Source organism: Sceloporus undulatus, unplaced genomic scaffold, assembly GCF_019175285.1.
Source record: "Sceloporus undulatus isolate JIND9_A2432 ecotype Alabama unplaced genomic scaffold, SceUnd_v1.1 scaffold_18, whole genome shotgun sequence".
Lineage (NCBI taxonomy): Eukaryota > Metazoa > Chordata > Lepidosauria > Squamata > Phrynosomatidae > Sceloporus > Sceloporus undulatus.
Genome location: NW_024802940.1, coordinates 557,173 through 582,021, shown reverse-complemented (window position 1 = coordinate 582,021; position 24,849 = coordinate 557,173). Strand labels below are relative to the sequence as shown.

General features: G+C 41.2%; 2 protein-coding genes across 8 annotated transcripts in view; one reads left to right on the top strand and one right to left on the bottom strand.

Moving 5' to 3' along the window:
- The window catches only part of LOC121917438 (oxysterol-binding protein-related protein 1-like), a 102,243-nt gene extending 98,600 nt beyond the window's left edge, over positions 1 to 3,643 (top strand). For 2 of the 4 annotated variants that reach the window (XM_042443404.1, XM_042443406.1), the window contains exons 28-29: positions 131 to 154; positions 2,417 to 3,643. In XM_042443404.1, the coding sequence (XP_042299338.1) occupies positions 131 to 154; positions 2,417 to 2,519 (127 nt within the window). In that variant the 3' untranslated portion in view covers positions 2,520 to 3,643. The remainder of the gene's footprint in view (positions 1 to 130; positions 155 to 2,416) is intronic. The other 2 variants (XM_042443408.1, XM_042443407.1) reach the window with 1 other exon arrangement.
- A 468-nt stretch (positions 3,644 to 4,111) lies between these two features.
- Positions 4,112 to 23,164, bottom strand: LOC121917439 (calcium-binding tyrosine phosphorylation-regulated protein-like). Of its 4 annotated transcripts, none has more exons than XM_042443409.1 (6): positions 23,047 to 23,164; positions 20,944 to 21,126; positions 20,690 to 20,743; positions 12,602 to 13,777; positions 9,925 to 10,566; positions 4,112 to 4,222 (listed from the first exon to the last, which is right to left on the bottom strand). In XM_042443409.1, exons 2-5 carry the CDS (start codon positions 21,089 to 21,091, stop codon positions 9,932 to 9,934), a joined length of 2,013 nt encoding a protein of 670 aa, XP_042299343.1. In that variant the 5' UTR covers positions 21,092 to 21,126; positions 23,047 to 23,164; the 3' UTR covers positions 4,112 to 4,222; positions 9,925 to 9,931. The 4 variants fall into 4 exon arrangements, with proteins under 4 accessions (XP_042299343.1, XP_042299345.1, XP_042299344.1 ...); XM_042443411.1 differs by having other exon boundaries at positions 9,925 to 10,065; XM_042443410.1 differs by having other exon boundaries at positions 13,100 to 13,777.
- Between the last annotated feature and the right edge of the window lie 1,685 nt (positions 23,165 to 24,849).

The following is a 24,849-nucleotide window of genomic DNA, read 5'->3' as shown; positions in this document are numbered from 1 at the left end:
TCGTTGGAAATACAATGCATAGTGGAGGAGCTACCAACAAGCAAGGGTCTTCACTGTTTCCCTCATGGTTTGCTAATTCAAATGTCTGTGTCACTGTAAGTTGCATTATGTTTTGTATTTTTTCCAAAAGTCAGCCAGTGGCCCAGGCTCCCAGGTTTGATCTTTTCTGATACTTTTCTTGCTTGCTTTGCTGACATGCTTAGATATGCATTTAAAGTTTATAAATAAGAATAAGGAATTTTCTGAGTACAAATTTGGTCCTCTTAACAAAATTTTGATTTTTCTAATCTGACTAAAATGACTATCGTGTTTGGGATCTTTTGCATGCATGGAGATTCTTGGCAGTTCTTGAACCCTAGACCTTGCATGTTAATGTACAAAGTGTCTTAAGATCTGCCTGAGAATGAAACCAGAGGCTTGTATTTCTTGCCGGTTTACTAATTTTGTGAACGTTGCAAAAATAATTAGCCATTGGTAGATACTATGAAGAAAGGAATATTAATCTTCATATGTTGATTTGTTCCTCACCACTCGAGATTACTGTAAATTTTGCCTCAGGTGGTCAAATTCTGTGTTTGCTAGAAATAAAAGCAAAATTGCATTCCTCTAAGCATGTCTGTGCAGTTACAAGAGGATGGCTAATAATATTGAAAATTACAGCTGGCATCCTATTCAGTACTTAAGATGTCAAGAGCTGAACTTAAGATCTCATAACTGCTGGGGATTTACCTTTATGATTGTTAATGCCCATATCTGACCCCTAAAATCTCCCTTTTCAGTCTGGCAGTATCACAGCTGAAAGGTTGGTAAGGTGCTACATATTGGGAAGCTGCTTGATCTCAGCATGCCCCATACGTAGGAAAGTGCTACAGACATAATTTCCCAGCACCCTAGTTTGCAACGCCTTGGAAACCCTTTAGTTGAGACACTACTCAGCTGAAAAGTTAGGAGGGGTTTTTTTTTTTTTTTGGGGGGAGGCATTCTCAGATGTAACTATGTCAACAGAAATCTTTAATTTCAGTTGTGTCTCGACAGTGCAGGATCTTGACCCACCTTTCTCTCCTACTCAAAATTGTAAATATACAATTGGTGGTATACAATTTTGATATAAATTCAAGCAGAAGGCACAATAAAGCACAAAATGCATCCAGTGATTAATAATGGTCTATTTCAGTAAGCATGTATTCTCTTTTTAAATTTCTCTTCTTTGCTGGCTTAGTTTTTGATGTTACTTCCTGAGTTCATAAACCCTCAGTGTGTGAAGCGCCAGTTATCACTAGGACCGGCACTCCTCTCTTGCCCTCCCTAACCAGTGATGCTTTATTCTTGGTTATGACTGAAGTGAGGGACCTGTATCAAGCCAGAGTTACTGGCATAGTTTGGACATGCCAGAGAATGAAACACCAAAACCAGCACACAGAGTGTGGGAGAAGCAAGGGTGGACATGCTCAGCCTTGATGTTCCTTCTTAGCTCCATGACCATACTAGAAATCACTGTCCTAAATACTTCCAGGTTCAGTTAGAAGATGGCTATAGAATAGTAGCAACGTTGTTAGCTGCAACTGCATTTTCTGAGTTTTAACTGTCCTTAGAGCTATACCATCTTCTTTTTTACTACAGATATTTTGACAGCTTTTTTTTTCCTGCAGTGCAATTATCAACTTGACTGCCTTGCAATAGTTCCAATTAAATTACAAGTTCTAAATTTTGGATCAAATATATGCAACATTGAAAGGAGGATCAGTATTTGGGGCAGCAATCTCAGGCAGCTGGCAAGTTCCCATTGCTAGCTTCCAGGACTAAGATAGGCATGAAAGTGAAAAGGAGGGCTGTCATTTTGGATAGAAGGCTTTACCCACTACAGCAGAGTGGACAACTGTGGGAGGCTAGAGAGCTGCATTACACGCAAGGAGACCTTGGAGAACCCTGCCCCCTACCACCATATATATATTTTTCCTCCAAATACTGCCAAACAACCTCTATGGGGCAGGAAGGACATTGTTGCCATGTTTTTATCCCCTCCTTTGAGACATATTTTAAGCCCAGGAGAAGTAAACCGGAAGTGAATGGAGGTCAGTTCATGTTTTGTTTTCAAAAAGACTAAATGTATTGAAAATGGCCCTCACACTGCCTAAAGGACATGTTTCCTCAACATAGTCCTATCTGTTGTATATTTTTCATTAAATTTGTAAAACCACAAAACTTCTTTCCTTGCAGTTTATTTCAGTCAGATCAAAGTAGTGAGTAGGAGAACCCATAGGTCACAAATTCTTAAGGTACATATGGGTGAAGTAGATAAATTGACTATCTCCAGTGTTTTCAGAGCATAAGGCAGCTCAAATATTTCATGCATGGGGTGTATATATATATATATATATTATTTTTCTCATAATTAGATATCCTTTTTCCATTTTAGGTGGTTCCATCAAGGTCCTAATCCCTACACTGGTGGACAAGACTGGATTTACTCTGGGAACTACTGGGACAGAAACTACTTTAGCTTGCCTGATATTTATTAAATTACATTGGAAAGTTCAAGGCTAACACAAATAAGTCTTAATCAGTTTTCAGTGTTTTCCTTTGTTCCTATGATCCTAGAAAAAAACTGACATGTTTTAACTGAATGTACTATTATGCAGCTTCTGCAGCAACTATGGTGGCAGAAGACTGTTGTTGGAGGGAGGTTTTTTTGTCATACTCCCTATATTATTATACTATGCATACAAACACCTGTCACAGTTTCTCAAAATAGAGAGGGGGTGCTACCTATATTTGCTGAAGAAGGCAATGCAACTAATGCTCAGCTCTAGGTCAAATGGAAAACGGGGCACCTTTAAGCTTTCTGTCTCTCTTTGGTCAGTGATAACTATGCTGGCATAATGGAAACACAAGACCTCTTACGAGACAGAAATATCAAAAGCACACTCCTGAAATGCAATACTACTATGGCTTGAAGCCAGAGAAGGGCATGCCAGTTCTTGAGAAGAATTACCTTTCAGAAGGTGACATTTCATTACTTCATAAAATAGTGGATTATGGATAGTGAGTATTTAAAAAAAGTTACTATCCCAGCACTAGTCTTATCTTCCCATCCACTAACAGATATTACATAGGATTAGCAGATAACCTTACTCAGCAATGACTATTCCATGTTTAGTGCAGTGTTTTAAATTTTCTCTTTCGACATTTTATTACCACGCTCATATCTTTAAGGAAATAAGAGCCATTTAAATTGTTGAAACTTTAATTTGAAGTAAGATGAAGTATTTTTTTAAAATCTGCAATGCACTGAGAGGTGCTCAGCATTATCAGAAGGAAGGGTGGGGGAGCTGTATGGTCTTCAGCAAAGGGATGGGATACTTCAAACATACCTGGGTATTTGCAGTCAGAAGCAAACCCCTGCCCTCCCTTCCCCTGCACGAAAGATTTGTGTGCATTTTAAAGCCAGTAAGACAGCTCTGCGACTACTGTACACAGCAGATTTTGCCCCTTTGTTTGGGGTGCATTAAAATGTATGGGATTATATATTTGTATAAAATGGAGTACATAAATTCCAGAGGGCTTGTTGCTCTTATGTAATTTAATTGCTGTTTGGAAGTATAGTGAATTATTTAATTGCTATTAAATAAAGGCTTTAAACTGTCCCGTGGCTGATGCGTTTCACTCCTTGCCCTCAGGCAACTGTAGCCTTCCCCAACCTGGTGTCCTCTAGCTGTGTTGAGCAGCTACCCTTGTGATCACGAGGCAGAAAGGCTGCTCTTCTAAGAGCCTATTGGACTTTTTCTCATGCCTGCAAGTTAACACATTTTAAAAGAATGGTTAAATTGTATTTGGGTTTTTGCTGTGTCACAATGGGTGTTTGTCACCTAATAGGCTCTGTTTGAGCCCATGAGCACAGTGCTAATAATTTAGTGGGAGTATGGTATCTTCAGTTTGAGGATTTGTTTGTACCTTAAAAAGGGGCAAATTTCATTTTAGCTTAAGATGTTTTCACTAACAAATCAGCGTTAATGTTTTCATCCGGTCAAAATAAGAATCTGTCATGGTTTTAGCTACTTGGCTACTAATCTTACATTCTATAAATCGAAATCATGCAAATGAAGCTTTAAGATTCAGATTGCTTGCATTTCTTTATTGCTTGTATTAGTTAATCAATATTTTAATTAAAGATGCAGGTTTCCATTCTGGGGTGAAATGTTGAACATCAGCACCTCTTCTCAATCTGGAAGGGGGGAAAAATCAACGCTGTGAATTTTGCCCTGTCATAGAAGCAGTAAATTTTATCCTTTATAATAATGCTGGTACAATATGTTTTTCACATACACATGCTCAATTTGTAGTTATTTTTCTTACTATCCTTTATTTAAACTCAGTTTCTTATTTTCATTACTATGCTTAGAAAATACCACTGACTCAGCAGGGAAGGGATTCTATGTCTGTCTGGCAGACAGGAGAATTTAAAACTTACTGGGAAGTAAGGAGGCTTAAAGGACATAAATGAAAATAATTTTGTTTCCTGCATTGTTAGTTGACATGCAGGCTTTAACCCATTACTGGTGGAGTGCTCCTCCATGCCATCCCAAGAATTATGCAGCAATCCAAAAATGTTGGACTGCTAATTCTCAGCATTTTTCACCTTGTTGCCTAGGGCTGCTGGGACTTGCAATCCAACAGGATTTAGAAAAGTGCTGTTCAAAATGGTGGTGCATGGACCAGTGCCAATCCCCAAACCATTTGCTGCCTGTCCTTTGCAAGAAAGAAGTATTTGTAGCCAATGAACAAAATTACAATACTGTTCCCTGACATACTTGGGGGGGAGATGCCTGTCCTCTATATCAGAAAGCTTGAGATACACTGATTTAGAGGACTGTATGAATCCCATCTATGCTTTATGACATCATAAAACTGACTACTGAACCATCCAGGCCAGCACTATCTAATCTGCAGTTTCCGAGGGCTCATTCATGCGGTGTTCCATGTTGTACTGCCTTGGCAATAACACAGAATCATCATCTTTAAACATGTCACCTATGACTTAGCTGGAGTTTCCAATTCTGCTTCCAAGACTTGGGTTGGATTAGCATTGAATAGTGAAACAAAATGTAGCAGCACAAAGATGACTGCATGACCATGCAACCTATTTCCAATCAGGGGAAGAACCTGTACCTCCCTCACAGATGATGAGAGATCACGTTTCCTATAATTTATTGCTGGGGTTGAAGTGGATTCCAAAATTTAGAGGGCTACAGATTTTTCACCCCTGCATTTAAGCATGGTTTGGAAGATACCCTGGATGAATGTTTATTCAGAGGAAGAAAATCTTCATGAGAAATGCCATCCTTCAGCCATTCCCATCAGCAGCTGAAGGGAAAATAAGTAAATGGTCCATCTAGCTCAGCATTATGTACAGCAGAGATGGAGAGAAGGTAGACAGGGACCCACTGGTAGACCAAGGGATGATTCACAGTATATTATACACCAGAGTTGGTAAGATCTTGGGTTTTGCAGATTTCCCCCCAGCCTTACTTGGAAGTACATGAATGCAAACATTATGCTCTGCCACTGAACTAAAGCTCTGATTCATCCATCTATAAAACTAATTAGTAAAATAAATCACATTTTTTAGTAAGTGTATTCATCTGACATACATGAATGGATCCATAACTTGTTCCTGCTTACAGCAGCAGCCCGCTGAACAGAGTTCCAATCAGAACTATAGAAACCCACTAGTGTAAGGAGGAAAGGTGATTTTTGCCAATTTCTCTCCTGCTCCAGCACTACTTCCCGTCTTGTCCCTGGGATCAGTCAACCTGCCAGTGCAGATATGACAAGGGTGCGTGTTACCAAATTTCCATCTGCTTTCTTCCTACGAGGAGGATCCCTCTGCTGAATCTCAAGCAGGCCAATGTCTTTTGTATATTGATGAATCAACTACTCATTGGGCAGCTTCAAAATACCATTAAAAGGAGAGCTGTGTTATCATGTAGCCTTCTGCTTCGGCATAAAAAGATCCATCAGAGAATGGCAGTTACCCCTTCTCCCTGCCAGTAACAGCTCTGAGCTCTTTGGCACTAAACTGGCCTTAGTTACTGCCACTCAAACTACATCTGACCCTCTGTGTTAAGGATGAGACTCATGTGGCCCTCCAGATGATGTTGGACTGCATGTCCTCACCAATGGCTACACTGACATGGGCTGCTGGGACATGCACACCAACAATATTTGGAGGCTGCATGATTCCCACTCCTGCTTTCCACCAACCAACTTTCAGAAATACATTTCATTCTACTCTCCCTATTTTGGCAAATCTACCTTGCACATGGAACAATCAACCTCCAACACCATGATGTGTGTTCTTTCATATCAGCCTTCCCCAATCTGGTATCCTCCAATTCTGTTGTATTACAGCCATCATCCTGAAGCAATGTGCCCACCCTGGCTCAGGACAGTCTACAATGCTATACAATACAACCAGAGGGCACCAGGTTGGGGGAGCTGTTTTGCATAAAAACAAGGGGATGAGAAGATTGAACTTCAAAATGCAAACAGGGAGAGGCAAACTGGATAGGAATTGTTGAAATAATATAGGCAAGGTTTTATGGATTAACATCAGTTCCCTTTGAAAGACTGATTTAAGCATAGAGCTAAGCTATACTTTTTAGCAAATCTCTAGCATACCCATAAGACCTTGTTTTAGTTTACTTTTATCTTTCATGTTCAATGACAGCAGAAAAAATGATTTTGTTCTTAAGTCCATTAATATCGCAATGTCAAAATTCTGTGCCCCTTCATCGTAATTCTAACCCATAACACTCTCTGACAATGATCAGTGCAAATCAAAGAAAAGGAAGGCAGTGTCAAAAAATTCAGGAAAGAGTCTTGCAAGCTTCAAAGCTGTCTCTCAGAAACCAACTTCATATTCTAAATGTAGTCATTAGAAGCTTCAGTCACTGTTAAATACTCACATTTTAGGAATGTCATCCTGTTGGGCAGTTATGAAAATATAGCCCACAGTTACACAGTTGTAACTCCTACATATTCACAATCCCTAAGTAGTCCCGAGTAGTTTAAGGGCTATGTAGGGACTCCAAAAGTGTTCCAAACCCTATTTACTGGTAAGCAGCCACTGGGATTGATGGGGGGGGTCTGTCCTCTGTCCCCCCAGAAGCAGCTGCCTGACATTCCCACCTTGTGTGGGCAATTCCCAGCAAGATTTGCAACAGGGGTCCTTTTTCTGCCCATTGTGCTAGAGAATGTCCATGAAAGGGGGTGACAACATCAGCCAATTGCTTCTCAATTAATGGGAATGGACCCCTGGTGATCCCAGTGGCTACTTACCAGTAAGGGGTTTGGGGAGTGTTACTACATCACACTCTAGTTATGTAATGGTCATACGCATAATGGTCATACAGGATTCTGTCGAATTCACCACTGTATCTCTGACACAGAGTCACTACCACCAAACCAATTAAGTTTTAAATGCCATTTTTAAACAGTATGGGGCTGTTCCATCTAATACAAAGGTAAGCAAACTGGTTTCCTCCAGCTATTTTCAACACCTCCCAAGCAAGGAAGGCCAATGATGAGGCATCACGAATAAAGTTGTCCAAAACATCTCAAGGGCAGTGGGATGACTACTCCTCAGCTACATATGCTATGGGCTTGGAAACAGAGAGATGCATGTTTCTGTCTCTCAGGCAGCATTGTAGTTAAGCTCATCTGTCTACTCATCTGGTCAGCATAAGCAGTAATGGACTTGGAGTTCATGGTGTTTAATACGAGTGAGCAGACTGGTGGAGGAAATACAGAGTGTTCCCTTCTCTATGCCCAGAAAACAGGTTGCCAAAGAAAGGAAACCCTCTCCATCACGAAACATAGAGGCCCAAAGCCACATGAAGTAGGCCAGTCAGAATTCTAGAAGGGTAGTAAATTTTGTGGGTTTCTTTGTAAGATTGCCAGACTGGTTGGGGAAGCACAAATACTGCTAAATTCTAGTGATTGTTATTGTCCATCAACTTGGCTTTGACTTATGGCAATGCTGTGAATGAGAGACCTCCAACAAGTGTTGGATGCAAAAAAAGTTTTCTCAGTGCACTAAACACATTTTAAAAAGCTAAAATCCTGGTGGGGATGGGTTTTTTGGGGGGAGAGGGTATTTACTCTCCATTAACTTCCTTGCCAAGGAGCCACTGTTTTGGACTAATGAACAGTGCAGTCCTACAAATGCTTACTTGGGGGTAAATATCTTTGGGTTCAATGAATCTTATGCCTGACAGGTGACAAGTTCAAGAAACCATTATCTCTGTTCAACCCAGAGATAAAGGTTTCCTGGCATATTATACACACTATCTAACCCCTATCCTCATGAAGGCACCCCTGATCAGTTCATCACATTTCACTCTGTGTTCCTCACACTACATTCCAATACTCATTCATATGGTTATCTACTCTCCTTGGCTTGATGCACCAGCCTTCCTCCTGCCTTTGTCCACCAAGGCCATTGTTAAAACTAAATTTGTCTTTATCTCCATACCATAGGGTTCTGAATTTGAATTGACATTCTTACACATAAATGCTTATATAGATATGTCTCTGGATTTTCCACTCCAAATATGCATCTGAGGAAGTAGGTTCAAGTCTACAAGTGCTATCAATTTCCTTCTTTCAGACTGGCCAGAAGGAGATGGGCCAAAAAGACAGTGCCAGGATGATGCCGACCTCAATTGTACCGCGACTGTGGCGATTGCACAGGCATTGGTCCGATCCAAGTTGCCACCACGGTCCTGAACCGAGCCGCCAGAAGGCTTGGATTTTATCTGCTCCTTTTTGGCCCAGTTCTTGCTTGACGCAGTGTTGGCATGGCTTCCGGCTGCGCTTGGGGCATACGTCATCTAAATGCCATACACCCAATGCAGCCCAAAGCCAGCAATTTTGCCTGTGTGTTTTGGGCCTTAGTCTCAAAGGTGCTCCAAGTTCCCTTTGCATATTGATTTTCCAGACTAACACAGCTATATCTTTGAATTCTAACATCACTACATAATGTTAGATCTCTGGGTAGTAACAGCAGGTTGACAAAGACTTCTCTTAATTGTTTAACATACAATTAAAAACTAACCCTACCCACTCCCAACTGAATAATACTGCTGAAGTGAAAGTATCATAGGATAACTAGCAAATAATTTTTGTATGGAGGGACTGTAAGTTCAGTTTGTTTGGGTCATCAAAACAATCTCCTGTGTCCAAAACACTCAAATTCTATGTTTATGCCTCTATATCAGACTCTATTTGAGACTTCTCAGCAATCTAGTAAAAATTATAAAGTGGAACACACAAGCCAGGTCTGCCTATTCTTAAAATGCATCAGCACTATTTTAGTCTCACCTGACCAGCCATTCCTCAGCTTTAAAACATAAAACAAGTGCAACCCAAAGTTACTCTATAGCTGTGAACTCCACAGCTACAGGGTGGCTTTGAGTTGTACTTGTTCACAACTCCCAGGAGGGAAACACTACAAAAATAATGTGCTGCTTGGTTGGCACAGAGGCATCTTTCTTATTAGTAGTCTCACACCAACCACCTTTTGAAACACAGGACTGTTTTAAAATAACTTTGGGTGCTTCCCAGGAGAGAAATCCTTAAAATCACTCTGTCCCCAGAGTGGCTGCTGCAAACTACTAAGAATGTACATTACAAAATAACTTTCTATTTAGGACTGGGTAGAAGAACATGCAGTCTTTCAGATATACATGAACCACACCTTCCATCATCCTTCACCGTCACCTATGCTGGCTAGGGCTCATGGAAATTGCAGTTTAACAGTTACATTCAAGTTACATATATGAACCTGCCCTGATGTGGGCACATCCACTTGCTCACAAAGTTTCCCCCCCATATTTACAGCTGCTGGCTTGTTTCTGGACTTACCTTTACTCTATTCTGTCCTGCGTACTGAGGCAGTAGTAAATGTGATCTCTCCTGCTATGCCATAACTGCCTGCAAAAGGTGCTTTATCCCCAGCGCCTGAACCCTTCTTCCCAGTCATCACATCTTCCAGTGGTATGGCAACTGAAAGAAAAACTGGAGTTGGAGGCCTGCCGCTATCCTGTGCGGAGTTAAAATTGGGGTTGGCAATTTTCGGATCTGCTGGCCTGGCGACTGGCACAGGTATGGTAGCGAATCTCCTCACATTACCAGCAGCATCTGGCTGTGTGAGGACAGCATGGCCAGGGATGGGTTTCCAGTCCTGTTTATTCTGAACAGAAGAGCCCACTAAAATGAAAGGTGGAGCATTTCCCTTCTTCCCATCTTCCATCATCACATAAGTTGGAGAGGACACTTGTGGTGGATGACCTTGTTGTATCATCTGCGGCTGTAGATACTGCGGTTGGTCTTTACCACTAGATATGAATAAGGTTGCCTGGGGGACAGGCGCACCTGTTCCAACAGGTGGAAGGGGTGGTTGAGATGGTGGTGACTTACGACCTTGTTCTTTCAAATCAGTTAGACAATAGAGAGTCCACACATTAGAATATGGTGGTGGCTGTCCTGGTTCGCTTGTTGCCATGGCTATAAAATAAAAAATTGAAAGAAAATTTGCTAGGATGCATGAACTGCAATCATATTGTATATCCTTACATGTAACTCTATGCCGCAAGAGGACACATGTTACAGAGGAGAGAGTACCTGGAGGCCAGAGGTGACACTTTGACATGGCTGAAATGTAGGAACAGCAGCAGTGCTGTAGATAGTGATGAAACTTACATTAAGATCACAAGGTGCTTTTTTGATTATTATACAGGGTGGATCTAGCTCACTTTATTTCCCAACATGCAGTCACCAAAGGTAAATTGAAATAAATTGTTGAAAGCATTCAACACACACAACCCCATTGCCAACACAGGTTCAGCAAGCTAGATTTTTTTCCAGCTTTGTCCAAAATGTGATAGCTACAGAGAAGAAACATGTTGAATCCATTCAAGCAACTTTGAACCACTGGTTTGCTGCAAGAATTGTTGGAGTGGGAAAAAAGGGCAGAGTCCAGCCCTCATGACCAGCTTTTTAAAATGCTGCCTTCTATCCAAAGTACCAAATTCACATTGTTGTGTTTTAAGCTGGATATTTTTTTGGTCTTCAATTGGGTATAAAATTTAGGATTTATTATTTTACTTACAGTTCCAGGTACCCCAAAGAACAAATATGGAAAATGTCTGGCCAGTTACAAGTCTTACTTCTACTGCAGCATCATTGTTCCTTCTCTCCAGCTATGTTAACCTTTTTGTGTTTCTCTGTCTTTTGGCATTCTCTCTTCTGTGACATGCTTTTATACTGTACCTATCTATCTCTCCAATGGTATGTGACTGAATCTGGGGAAAGTGTAAGATCCTAGGGCAAAATCAGGTGAAATCATTTGAAAAAAATGAGAAGACCTTCTCCAGCTGAGAACAGGGATGGGCTACTGGCTTTCTACCAAAAGAGTGAAGTAAGTGGGAAAGACCATGTTGCAAAAGAAAAACAAGGCCTCTCACATTAGTCCATTCCCTGTAGATGAGCTGGAGAAGACTGGGCCTAATGGGACAGCGCAGGCAACCACCACCATTTGTTTTAAATGCAAATACCTACATTAGTGCCATGGCTGAGAGTTGTTCTCAGGAGTGGGGAATTGGTGATCCTCCAGCCGCTGTTGGACTACAACTCCCATTAGTCCTAGCCAGAATAGCAATAGGGAGGGTTGATGGGAGCACAGTTCAATAACTGGAAAGCTACCCATCCCCCACCCATGGTCAAAATGGTTGATTAAAAAACATAAGCCACAGTCACCCACATCACTTACCCTTAGCTGCTATGAGCACATATGAAATTTAGGTTCAAGATGCATAGTGTACTGTGAGAAAGGTTTAAAACAATGTTTCTTAAACTTTGGCTTTTGGACTTCAGCTCCCAGAATTGTTGGCCATCTGCCAGGCTGCTGGGTCTTCTGGAAATTGAAGTCTAAAACACCCGGGGGAACAAAGTTTAAGAAACACTGATTTAAAGAGAGGCCTAAATATGTAATTTGCCAAAACTGCCCCATAACTTGCTTGCTGAGTGTTGCCCTAACCAATCTCTTTGCAGAAAACAATGTAAGACTTGTAACAGGAGACTTGGTCAGACAATACTCTTGCAAGGTGAAGTTATGGGGCTTACTCACAACCAACTGCACACCTTGAAGCATAAATCCCATACATGCACATTCTACTGAGGCAAGTGAGGTGGGACCTGTAACTCCCCTTATATGCCTCAGCCCTGTACTGACATGGGTATTTGCATTTAAATACTTAAGGACTAAATCCAGTGCTGGTCCCAACAAGAGTAGATCCACTGAAATCACTGAGACATACAGAGACGGTGAATAACAAGTCCCATTCTTTTCAGTGGGTCTGCTTTAGTAGGGATTAACCTTGGCTTTAGCCCCAAGGCTTCAGTCCTCAAGGCACTCTCTTGGCACAACCCCTACTGGTTTCAGCAGGGCTCTCGCCAGTACAAGTGCATTTGAGGAGATGGAGCAGTTTGCTACTTACGGAGCTAAAGTAGTACTACAACAGAAAGAGCTCAACTTTCTTACCTGACATAATAAAACCTGGGTCAGTTGATCTCAGTTGCTCTGGAGTATCCATCCTGTCAGGGTCACATTCTGCATCATCTGCAGATGGATCTAGAATACTAGTCAACTGGCCTGCATTTAGTGAAGCCGTTAGAGGATCTAAGAGACATGCTACTGTGTCTACGAAGGGAATGACTATTTGCTGTGGAAACTGCTCTACATAGGGTGGTGGTGGGGGCTCTCCACCAGCCTCAGGGTCATCCTCACACATGGGTGTGATATGTAAGTCTGATGTGAGCTCAATTTCATCTGGACAAGGCTCAGCCTGCATTAGGTCTTTATCGGGAGGAGGTGGTGGTGCTGGCGGGGGTGGCTGTTCTTCCTGCAAGGGGTCTGAGGTATCGGGCTCTACTGCGTCAGCAGGTGGTTGCTCAGCCTGACTGCCTGAGGGAACTACTTCCCCATGAACGGAGGTCTGACTCTGAGTGGCTGACCCAACCCTCAGAGAATGTGCTGAACCTGTGGTAACCCCTTCGGCTGGGGCAAGTTCTGCTTCGGCAGGAGCAGGTTCTGCTTCTACATGTGCTGGGATAGGTGTTTCCTCTTCAGCAGGTGCTTCTGCTTGGGCAAATTCAGGTTCAGGAGTGGGTTCAGGAGTGGGTTCAGGAGTGGGTTCAAAAATGGGTTCAGAAGTGGGTTCGGAAATGGGTTCAGGAGTGGATTCAGGTTCGGATTCAGGGGCAGGTGCAGGTGAAGGTGCTGCTGGTGCAGGTTCTGCCAGTGATGCAGGAGCTACAATGTTCTCTGCACTGTGGGACACCGTAGGAAGGGTCTGCACAGAAATTGCCACATCCTTCAAGTCAGGTTCAGAAGCAAAAGTTTCAATGTTACCTAGCATCTGTGCTGCTAGCTGGGCTGGATCAGCAGGGACATAGGCAAGTCCTGCTCCCTTTTCATCCCCAGCCTTTTCTACAAATTCATCCACAGTCGAAGGGAATTGGGTAGTCTTGGTGCTCAGTTCACGCTGAGGTTCTTCATTTATCTGGTCCTCTTCGGTGTCAGTCGATTTCTCCTTCCGTTTGGGTTCATCAGACATTGGTGTCGTGTCCAAGTCTGAACGAAATGCATCTCCAACATCAGCCCTTTTGGAACGGGTCACTGGAGTAGCTGCAGATGTTCTTTCAGCCCATCCTTCCACTACAGAGGAATAAATATGAAGCAAGTCTAAGGGCTTTTTCTTAAAGCCCTGTAAGATTACTCTTTGTCATCAAGATTTTTTGGTATACCAATCCTACAATGCCTTCCCACTGGCTATGCTAACAGGGGGTTCAGGGAATTGAAATCCAAACCACTTTGGGCAAAATCTCATTACTAATCCCAACTACATTCATTAAATCAACAGTTTTACATAAATGTTGAGCAATCATTCAACAGTTTTTAAAGGCTCTATTCTAGGCAAGAGGAGCAATGGAATTTAGGTCTTAGAGTAGTGGTTCTCAAACTCTGGTCTTCTGGGAGTTTGAGACCAACTCCTTGAAGCTTCAAACATGTTGGCCAATGGTCAAATATTCTGGGTGTTAAAATTCAAAACATTTCAAGCAGGGGAAGGGTGTTAAAATTCAAAACATTTAGAGCAACTGTGAAGACTGGGGTGGGGTCGGGACTGTACATTAACCTCCTTCCAAGACCTTGGGGAGCTACACTCCCACACTGCACTCACACACACAAAAAATGTTTTGTTCCCAAATGCCCTCTAAGGAACATAGGGGCATTCTAACCATGTTCTCCAGCTTCCTGGACCCTAGAGGCATACTGGGTCATTTTGAGGCAAGGCTGGGAGAAAAAAGTTTTTTAAAAAATATTTTAAAACCTGTTGTTTTGTTTTGTTTTTGTTTAAACTGTTTGGGGGGGCTGTTAAAACCAGTTTGTTTGTTGCATTAATGCTTTATTTAAAAAAAACTGGAATCCTGCTTATTATATTGATACTGTGAAACATTACTTTATGCATTAGAAAGCTTAAGCCAACATGTTTTAATACATTCTAATATTAATAATCCAAAATTATGAGTTTTTGATATGATTTAATCTTTTAATAAAATTTTGGGAATGATATTGACAAGTTGGCAGCCTTGTATAAAGGAGCATAGGACTACACCAATATAAGACTAACTCAGGAGTTTATCAGACAAGGGAAATTGGAAGTATAATCCAATGGCAATCTGAATGCAATCATGGGGTTTAATGCTATTGTGTGATAACCCACTACACACAAATTCGGGCAATGGGAAGTCAGTCCGAGCACAATCATGGGGTTTCACGTTATTGTGTGATAGACTACCACACGCAAATTCGGGCAATGGCATGCTATTTTCGGGCAATGGGAATCCAGTTCGAACGCAATTCATGTTCATGTAAATTTGCTGAATTAGCGAATTCACGTGAATGCGTTCTGGCCTCACTTTCTTTTCATTCGAAATTAAGAGAAATTCCTCACGTGTGATAAAGTCCTCAGAAAATTCAGTAGCAAAATGCAATTCAGCTATTATGTCCACTAGCTTATGTAATAATTCTTGTTTTAAATGTGCTCTTTTGAAGCAAATTGTTTTGATTGAACTTATTTTAATTGAAGGATTTGTTTCTGAATGGCGTATCTTGCACTATAAAATAAAGTGATTAAAAAGAAGCAATTGACACTGGATACTGGTCTAACAATGAACAACTGCAAATGTTAAAGTTAAAATGTTTAAATTCAAAGAGTAGTTGTTGCTACAGTAATAGGGTTGGAAAATAGTAATAATAGCCAGACTTTTTTTTTTTTTTTTAAAAGAATAATTAAAAAAAAAAAACCAGGAGTGGGAATTTCAAAAAGTCATTATGACTGCAATGGGTTTACTCTAAATATGAGTAAGTCTGCATCTAACCCTATATATTTTGGACAGAAAACCACCCCTAAAAAGAAAGCCATTTCTCAGTATTGTGATTTTATACTAACTATGACATTGCAAAGCATTGTGAACTTATAATAAAAAAGGGGAAGGCAATTCTAAAACAAAGCAGCCTTGAACAAAAGGCATCCCAAGGACCTCTTGTGGTGGAAGGAAGCTAGCAACACAACACAGGGGGCTAGATAACAGACTCAAAAGCACTGAGGGTAATATACAGGCAGGAGGGACTAAGCAAAAATGGGTTGTGGAGAGAAGGAAGGGTTTATGTGAACTTTCCTCAACCTGTTACTATCCCGATATTTGGGACTTCAGCTCCCACAATCCCTCATCATTGGCTATAAAAAGGAATAAAGGAGTCCAGAAGTCTCTTTGAGACTAATTGGGAAGAATAAATTTCTAGCAGATGCTTTTATAAGATCAGATGCCTTGAATACATTAGTTGGATCTCAAAGTTGCCATCCAAAACATCTGGAAGATACCAGACTGGAGAAGACTAGTCTATGTGATGAAAAAACTGTTATGAATACAATTTAAGTCACTGTAAATTTTTATGTGGCAAAGTGGTTTGAGCACTGGACTATGACTCTGGATAACAGGGTTCAAATCCTGGCTCATCCATGGAAAAACCAGCTGGGTGGCCTTGGGCAAGTCACATTCTCTGACTCAGAGGATGGCAATGGGAAATCCCCTCTGCAGAAACTTGTCAAGAAAACCCCACGATAGGGTTTGCAGGATTGGTATACCAAAACAGGATTGTATTCTTCTTTGTCCCATCTGATATAAAACCCTCAATCACTTGTCATTTTGTTGACCAAGCATAGCACAAAGGGCAACATTACACTTACTCATTACTCTTAACCAAGGTGTGATTCTAGTTAGATTAACTGGGAGATGATTAATTTTAACCACTGGTAATTCATGGTAAGATGCAGACAATCAACAACTATTTCCTATGCATTGATTCACCATCCAGAAATAGATTCGATGAGTCTGCTCTACCTGGAATTGACTAATAGGGTTCAGGCAGTTATGTCTACCCCAGCACTGTGTTAAAAGGAACAAATAAGTTTTTACAAACTGCAATACATGATTTCAGTCACCCAGGCACTTGACCTTGACCAGTATTGAATCTTTCAATCAATTTATGACAGGCTGTAGCAGTGTAATGTTAAGGTGCAAAATAGCAGATGCTGTGGCTTTCATTAAGAGTCTCTGAAAAACTGCTGAATGGTAAAATGCTGAGTGCATGCTTTTAAAATCAGGGATATGTCCCCCACTTTTTTTTTTACTAAGCTAACTTGACATACAAGTTTTTCAAACTTATTACATTAGCCCTCCCCGCCCCTGGTGTTACTTTACCAAAACAGGAGATATTCATCAAGAGTCAATATAATTTTGCATACAGTAATAAAATAATCATTTGATTCCACGTCGCAGCCAGAAGCCAGAAAGATACAGTTATGATGATTACAGTGGAAGTCCCTTTTGTTTTGCAACAGACTTAAACGGTATTGAAAGGGGAGTTCAAGAAGATCCCATGAAGCCTTCGCCAATCTGGTACCCTCTTGGAGTGCTAGCCTATAACCCTTCCTTCCCCACATCTTGGTTAGGGCAACACATTTGGATGCACTAACTAGAGTTCTCCTACATCTCAATATTAATATCAGGACTCAGGGCAAGAACAGTTCCTCACCTCCAACTGAGGTTATGTGAAGTATAACTCTTTGACACATCTAGCTCTCTATTAAGTCACTCCTTGCTTGACTGAGACAGACAGGGGAGATGACTGAATCAGGTACAATGAAGTCAGACTTTAAAGACCATCATAGATAAGGGTGTGAAAATAGGTATTGCCACAATTTATCTGCTTTCCTAGAACATTTCCTCATGACTATTGCTACCAAGGGCCAATTTACTTTTCCTTAGAGGAAGATAAGGAAATATATGTGGAAAATCAGTAAGAAATAAACATGCATCCTCTTTCTAGAGAAGAAACATAATAGGGCTAAGAAAGGTGAAGAACAGACTGCAACATATTTTATGAAAATGCAGAGCTTGGAAATATATTTTTATGTTTTAAAAATGTATTTCAGTTGTAGGCTGGGGGAGGGTTTGTTTCTTGAAAATGTAGTCCAAAAATTGTTTTAGAGCTCTCTTAACTTTAATGTTCACTGGAGTTTTTTATAGCAAAGAATCAACATTCTCTGCCCAGCTTAAAAAACAAATGGCTTTATTATAGCACAAAGCATTCTGAACTCTGGTCCACAAAAGCCAATGCTATAATAAACCTGTTAGTTTTTAAGGAGCCAACTGATTAATAGTTAATCATTTTAGAAACACTATTCTAAACAGACACGACTCATATTTTGACTTTTTGCTGTTTCATATGAGCTAAGACCATACAGCATTTCTTTGCCCATATCCTTATACTGTAGTAGGTAGCAGAGACTGCTCCCTCTGCCCAGCTGCTTTCCCTGGTATGCAACAGCCAGGGGCTGTGTCTCCCTGGCTACTGACTGGTTGCACTGACTTGCCTGGGTTCATTTTGCTCCAGAGCACCAAAGAAAGATTAGCTTATGCACAAGGACAATCAGTAAGCAAGGAAAGAACATCTCCCCAGCTGTTGCTGCACACCTGGATGGGAGTTATGCAGAAGAAGGCAATTCCTGGCTTGTCAGGAATGGAAGTCATTCAAAGATCTATGGGCAAAGTACCCACGCCTTTAGTGGATCTTCTGAAGCATTCTAATGCTCAGCCCCTTTGAGACTCCCACCACACTGAATCACTCCATAAAGTTGAATGACCTGCAAAACAACCTATGAAGCAGTGTGAAGGGATGCCAGTCAAAGGGAAAATTCAGACAAGAAGCTTTTTGGAACCCAATAAATGCCATTAGTTTATAGTACACTAAGTGGTCTTGTTCATATAGATATGTTTTTGTTGTACTCCATTACAATTTCTGCCCATGAAGACATCCAAAACACTTTTCTTTTATTTTTTAATGTGTTTGTTTATTTTATATCTTGTCTTTCTCCTTGGAGGGGTCTCATCCATCTTCTCTTCCAACACAACAAAATGCTCCTAACACACTGGAGTCAGGGAAGTTCTAGCAATACTGTTAAAGTAATAGCACTGCCCTGTTCCTTGCTTCCCACCTCAAAGCTAGCACATACCATACAGTCACTTTTCCAAGTTGCTTCCTCAATCTGACTCTCAACTCTCTCTCTGTGCAGAAATATATGTGGTGGGGAGAATAGCGCTTTGGCCTAAACTAGAGCTATGCTGCAACTCTGCAGATGTACATATTCCAGTATACCAGGAGCTTCAGCTATAGTACATGTGGTGATTACAATCCAGGTATCTTGGGGGTCTGCCTATCTATACAAAACATTTTAAAATTATTTTATATTGTTTTAAGGGACTGATGTTTTAATATGGTAGTTTATTTGATTTTTTTAAAAAACATATTATGTTTAATTTGTAGTATATGTATATACACACATCTTTGAGCTGCTTATCAGCTCATTAATTTCATAGGGATTTATTAGGCAAGGAATGATCAGAGGTGGTTTGCCACTGCCTTTTTCTGAATACAGCCTTCAGAACCTGATACTCCTTGGTGGGCCTTCATTCAAGTTCCAACCAGGCCTGAACAAGTTTAGTTTCCGAGTTCATTTGGAATCTGGTACCTTCAGGGTACATAAGCATGTAGCTTGTCTTAATTCATGTTCTGAGATGCCTAGGGTCGCATTTGGAGAAAGGCAGGATATTAATTACTATACTAGCCCCAAACCAAGAAATGAACACACAGTTCAACATGCTTCCCCAGATCAGTGGACTCAATTACACTCCACCTTAAGAATCTCATTATGATCCGTTACTTTAGACAACAACCAATTTGAAGGCCATGTTCTTATATACTAGATGTAGGGAAAATACAGCTCAGTGACCATATGCCAGTTGAGAGGGTAGTAGTGGGGTTTGGGCTCAAAATCAGAAAAAAGAGTCACAAACACTGCAAAATGCAACTTTTTTGCTCCGTTCCCCAGATGAAAATTAAAGTGGAAGTAATTTTTTGGCATGACAGTGAAGCCTGCTGGGAGTGCAAGGATGATGAAGATTGGTCTCCACACTGCCATTCACTTTTAGCATAGTGTACATACACACCAGCACAGTTATGATGTATCCAAAAGTATTAGAATAGCTCTATCCCACTCTTTATCAAATTAGGATAGCATACAAGTAAAATCAATACTATCAGGTTAAAAAAAATTTAAACAATAAAAGTAATGTTAATAGACAAAAATATATTAAACCTATCAATAAGTTAGAACAAGTTAAAGATTAAAACAGTTTTTTAAAGTTATGCAACCATTTGAGAACCAAAAGAGATTCCATCTAAACATTAGGAAGAACTTCCTGAGTGTAAGAGCTGTTCACCAGTGTAATATGCAGCTTTAGAGAGTAGTGAAGTCTCACTCTTTGGAAGTTTTTAAACAGAGACTGGAAGGCCATCTGTCAGGAGTGCTTGGTGTACTTCTGCTTGGCAGGGGCTTGGACTGGATGGTCTGTGTGGTCTATTCCAACTCTATGATTCCCGATTTATGCAACAGGTGCAAAAACCCTGTGCTCATTTCTTGCACAATATCAGCTTAGATCCCCAAGTCAAAAATGAGAGGGAGGTCTGTGGACCAATTGCCTTAGGGACCACACTTACACACCCTCTGAAAAAGCACAGTTGCTTGCACTACTATTTTTATGTCAGTGCACTGCCCAACAGGATTCCTGATTATCACTTGTGACGTGATTATTCTTAGAGCTGTCTAAAATATATACACCACTATGACTACTCTCTAAATGGGAGACTGGTACAATGGAAAAAGGACTCATAACCTCCTTGCCCTAATACTGTTTTTCTGAAAGTTTATCCTGATTTCCCAGCTCCTTTTATTCTTTCCAGGAAAAGGATTTGGGGGGAAGTTGGGGGGAAATGGCATGAAAAACCACCTCTGAACCTCATGTCAGATTTCTGCTACAAATCACAGTCACAGCCATTAGAATGGTATTTTAAGTATTCTCTCTCTCTAATATAACATAACAATGGTTATTATTCTACATAATTTAATCTTATCAAGGAACTATTTCTATTCTGCTAATTTCCTACCTCTAGTGGCATGAAATTCTCTCACGAGGTCTTTAATATCCAAATTAGGGTGTTCTGGGGGAAGAAACAGAAAAAAAAATTCATGTATAATTTCAAAGGATTTGGCTTTAGAAAAACTTAAGAGGGGTTGTTGTTAACAATTTACATAATGAAGCCAACACAGTGATACTACCACAATAATGATCAGAATTGCTCTATGAACTAATGACTAACTTTATTTAAAAAGTAAAAAGAAAGAGAAAGCAAAAGCAAACCTTCTCGAAAAATTATCAGCTCTCTGAAATAGACAGCAGCAAACTCAGTGATGTTGGATGGGCTGGCCTTCAGAACTGCTCTGCTCACTCCCTCAAGCAGAGTCTTGAGGCCATAAGGAACCACCATCCTGGGCTTTGCGGTGTGCATTGTTGGCAGCTGCAGACAAAGCTGCAATTTCACAACTGGAAAGAAAAGAAACTGGGTGAAGGATAAGGACTACTATCACTGAAGTCAGGCCTAGAAGTTAGAAACCTACAGTTCTGAGATTGTCTCAACCAGAAAGGGAATCCTCGCTGGAGAAAGTTGAAATCCAAAATGTAACTTTTCTAAGCTTTGCTCGTCCGCTCAGAATGGATTCGCATGCAGTAGTTTACTTCACTCATTAATTGGCTGCCTTTCAAGAGCACAGTCTCCTAAACTTGCTTCCAATCTTCATGGCTCCTAGATCTGCTGCCTCTGACAACTCCCCACTGAACACATAAGTTCATAACAAAAAGCAGACTGTAAAGCTACATTGGGCTGGAGTCATTGTTTGTTGATAACCGTTGAGAAGGTTATCAAGTCGTGTCTGACCATAGGCCATCTTGCAGGCACTAAATTTGGTGAAGGTGCAGCTATAGTAAAAGTCAGCTGTCAAACATTTGGTACCCATAAATGCCCGGTCTAGTTTTCTGTTCATGACCTCAAAGCTATTCTTGCTTGCCATACTTGGGCTACAATCTTATAATGGACCTTTTATTTAACAATAGGAACTGGCAATGATGGTACTCCAGATGTTTTGGGACAGCAGCTGTGATGTGTAGTCCAACAACATTTGTGATGCCACCATTACTCACTCCTTTCAAAGGAGTATATTCTGCTAAACACATTAAGACCATTCTTGCAGGTCAATATGGAAACCACTTGAGATTTAGGTCTCCGAAACACACTGCAGGGAATACTGTATCCATATAATTCCCCCAAAGGAGGTTTCAAAAGACTTGAACTGCGACGGCTCGATGCTAGGGAATTCTGGGAACTGTAGTTTTGCGAGACACTTAGCCTTTTCTGTCAGAGAGAGATCTGGTGCCACGATAAACTACAATTCTCCTCTGCAAATGAGGCAATCTTGAAGGACCCCGAAAGAGAAGATCTAAACTGAGACCACTGTTACTCTTGCCCAGTGCATACTCTCCAGGTTTTATATGTGAACGTATTTGTTTGGTGGTTTGAGTGCTGGACTCTGGAGACCAGGGTTCAAATCCCACCTCAGCCACAGAACTCACACTCTTTCAGCCTCAGAGGAAGGCCACAGCAAACAACTTTTGAAGAAACATGCCAAGAAAACCCCGTGACCTTAAGTCCAAAAGAAGGGCCTGAAGGCACACAACAACACCAATAATTTTTTAATGGGCAACATCTCTTTAGAGGACCACTGAGTCACAGATGGCTATAAGAAAATCCTCTCAGTGGTCCAGGAAATTAATACTTACCATATTAAGGCTCTCAGAGAGGCTTACAATTGTTATTATTATTATTAATTAGTCTCAAATTCCTGTGGCAACTCCCATATTGTTGTTGTTGTGCCTTGGAGCTGTTTTTGACTTATGAAGACCCCCACTTGGTGACCTTGGTCAAGTCACACTCTCTCAGCCTCCTCAGGGGAAGGCCACAGCAAACCCCTTTTAAAGAAACTTGCCACCAAGAAAACCCCACGACAGGGTCACCATAAAGTCCCAAAAATTGGGTTTTCCTTGGTTCAGGAAAGGTTTTTGCCTTTGCCTTTGCCTTCCCCTGAGGAGGCTGAGAGAGTGTGACTTGAACCAAGGTCACCAACAGGGTTCCACTGAGTCCAGCCAGGATTTGAACCCTGGCCTCCAGATAGAAAGAAACAGCACTCTTTGCTCTAAAACAGTGGTTTCTCCCCCAAACTGTGCTCTTTTACTTTTGGACTTCAACTCCCAGCACCCCATGCTATTGACCAACATGGCTAAGGATTCTGGGAAATGAAGTCCAAAAAAACCCCTCTCATTAAAAGTCAGTCTTCCCTCTTCCCCGCCTGCTCTTTCTCCCTGGGGCCACCAGGGGGCGCTCCCGCCTCGCCTCTGTGGCCTCGCGCCAACCTTTTGTTCCGTTTTTTTAAACTATGGTTTTGACAATTCCTCTCTCGGCGGCAGCGCTAACGCTTCCTCTCCGCCCCTTGCCGGAGCCTCCTCTGGAGTCGCTAAGGAACCCGGCCGGCCTTTTATAGCCGCCGCGCCTCGGTGGGCGGGGCCAGAGCGCACGCCTCTGTGACGTCACAATGGCCTGGTGTTGGACCAGTCGCTTTGTCCTTCTGAGAGCAGCCTTTTTTCTTTTCTCCTCTCTTTCTTTTACGCCTTAATTAAAGCGGTGTCGAACTGGGTTAATTCTGCAGTGTAGATGCAGCATGTCAGGGTTTTTTTTCCTCTCAGTGACAAATTCCATCAGTCTTTTTAGTGATGCAGATTAATTTAAAACCAGAATTTTTATTTTTATAAAAGAGCATTTTATTTTCTAAAGAGAAGCCATAGATAATGGCGAGGGTCGCCACCTGTGGCATGATGGCAAGGGTACCTGGAGGTCCTCACAGCAAAGGAGGACAAGGCACCACAAAATGGAGGACATTGGAGGGGGGGGGGGAATGTAGGCCTTTTACCACATACAAAAAGCTCAAAAACGCTCACAGAAATGGGAATCCATGGCTTCATGCTCAAAATGGAGGCACATTTTGGAATTCCTTCTGGACAGGAGGTCAAAATGGAGGACATGTCCTGGAAAAGGAGGACCAAGTGTGGTTCCCCCTGCACTTCTGGGGCCAGATTGGCCAAGTGCAAGCCCTTCGGATGATGGACTGCATCTCTCCCAGTATGCACCATTATGCCCTATATATTCAAGAGTATATACATTCCAAGAGCAAACCTTGATTTTGCCATTTTATAGAAGGGACACCACTTTATTCTGCCATTGTATTTAATGGGACTTGGCCATCCACAGATTTTGGTATCCATGGGGTATCCTGGGACCAAACTCCAGCTGATAACAACGACCCACTGTATTTGTGGGGGTTTTTTCCACTTCCACTGGGCTCTTGTGCCCCAACCCCAGCAAATGTGGAGAGCCCACTGTATTCACGTGAAACTAGAATACAAGAGGAGTTGTGTTCAGCATACAATGCTGCACACATTATTACTGCACATCACACAAACATGTCAGTGGAGTTTATCACACTGGGGCTAATTTCAGCATTAAAGAGAGATTAAAGCTCACTGAAAGCATCCCGCACATAAAGCAAAAATGGCAAGTAATTGTGCAAATGATTATCACACGCAATTGCGCAAATAAAGTGATATTGAAAATGCATTGTCACTTAAACCCCGAAAGTAAAAAGATGCACATTAATGCTTTTTTTGTTACCACTTTAATGGCAGGTTTTGTGTGACACTGTGTGAAATTGTTTCATGTAACTATGCAATTTCCCCAGGATATTCATGGGATAAACTCCTGCTCTTCTTCGTGTGAAATGTTTTATTATCAACTTCTGTAACATGCTTTTCTCCACTCCCATCCCTCTTCATCCAGTGACCAAATTTTAACTGGGAAATGCCTTAAGGCGAGGTCCTTACATTCCTGCTATCAGTGTTTTTATAAGTTAAAAAAAAATACTTTTGAAAATCTTTAATTAAAAAAATTACAAAAACAGCAACAAAACAAGCTCTTTTACTTGTTCTGGGAAGACACCAAAATTACTTAAAATTGTGTTGGAGAAAGTATGACCTACTGAACTCTTGAATACATGTGCTGTTTTCTCTCCCCCTCCCCCCTTTAAAAAAGTATTTTGGTATGAAGCAATTGAAGGGCTAAGTAAAACAACAGGACAAACAGTAACTTAAGTAAAATAACAGGAC

Bases quoted from the DNA above. Each gene is read 5' to 3' on its own strand.
- LOC121917439 (XM_042443409.1), bottom strand. From the start codon at position 21,091: ATGCACACCGCAAAGCCCAGGATGGTGGTTCCTTATGGCCTCAAGACT. The intron at 20,744-20,943 runs GTTTGCTTTTGC...TTCTTCCCCCAG, and splicing joins GCTGATAATTTTTCGAGAAG to AACACCCTAATTTGGATATT. The intron at 10,567-12,601 runs GTAAGAAAGTTG...TTTATTTTATAG, and splicing joins CCCAGGTTTTATTATGTCAG to CCATGGCAACAAGCGAACCA.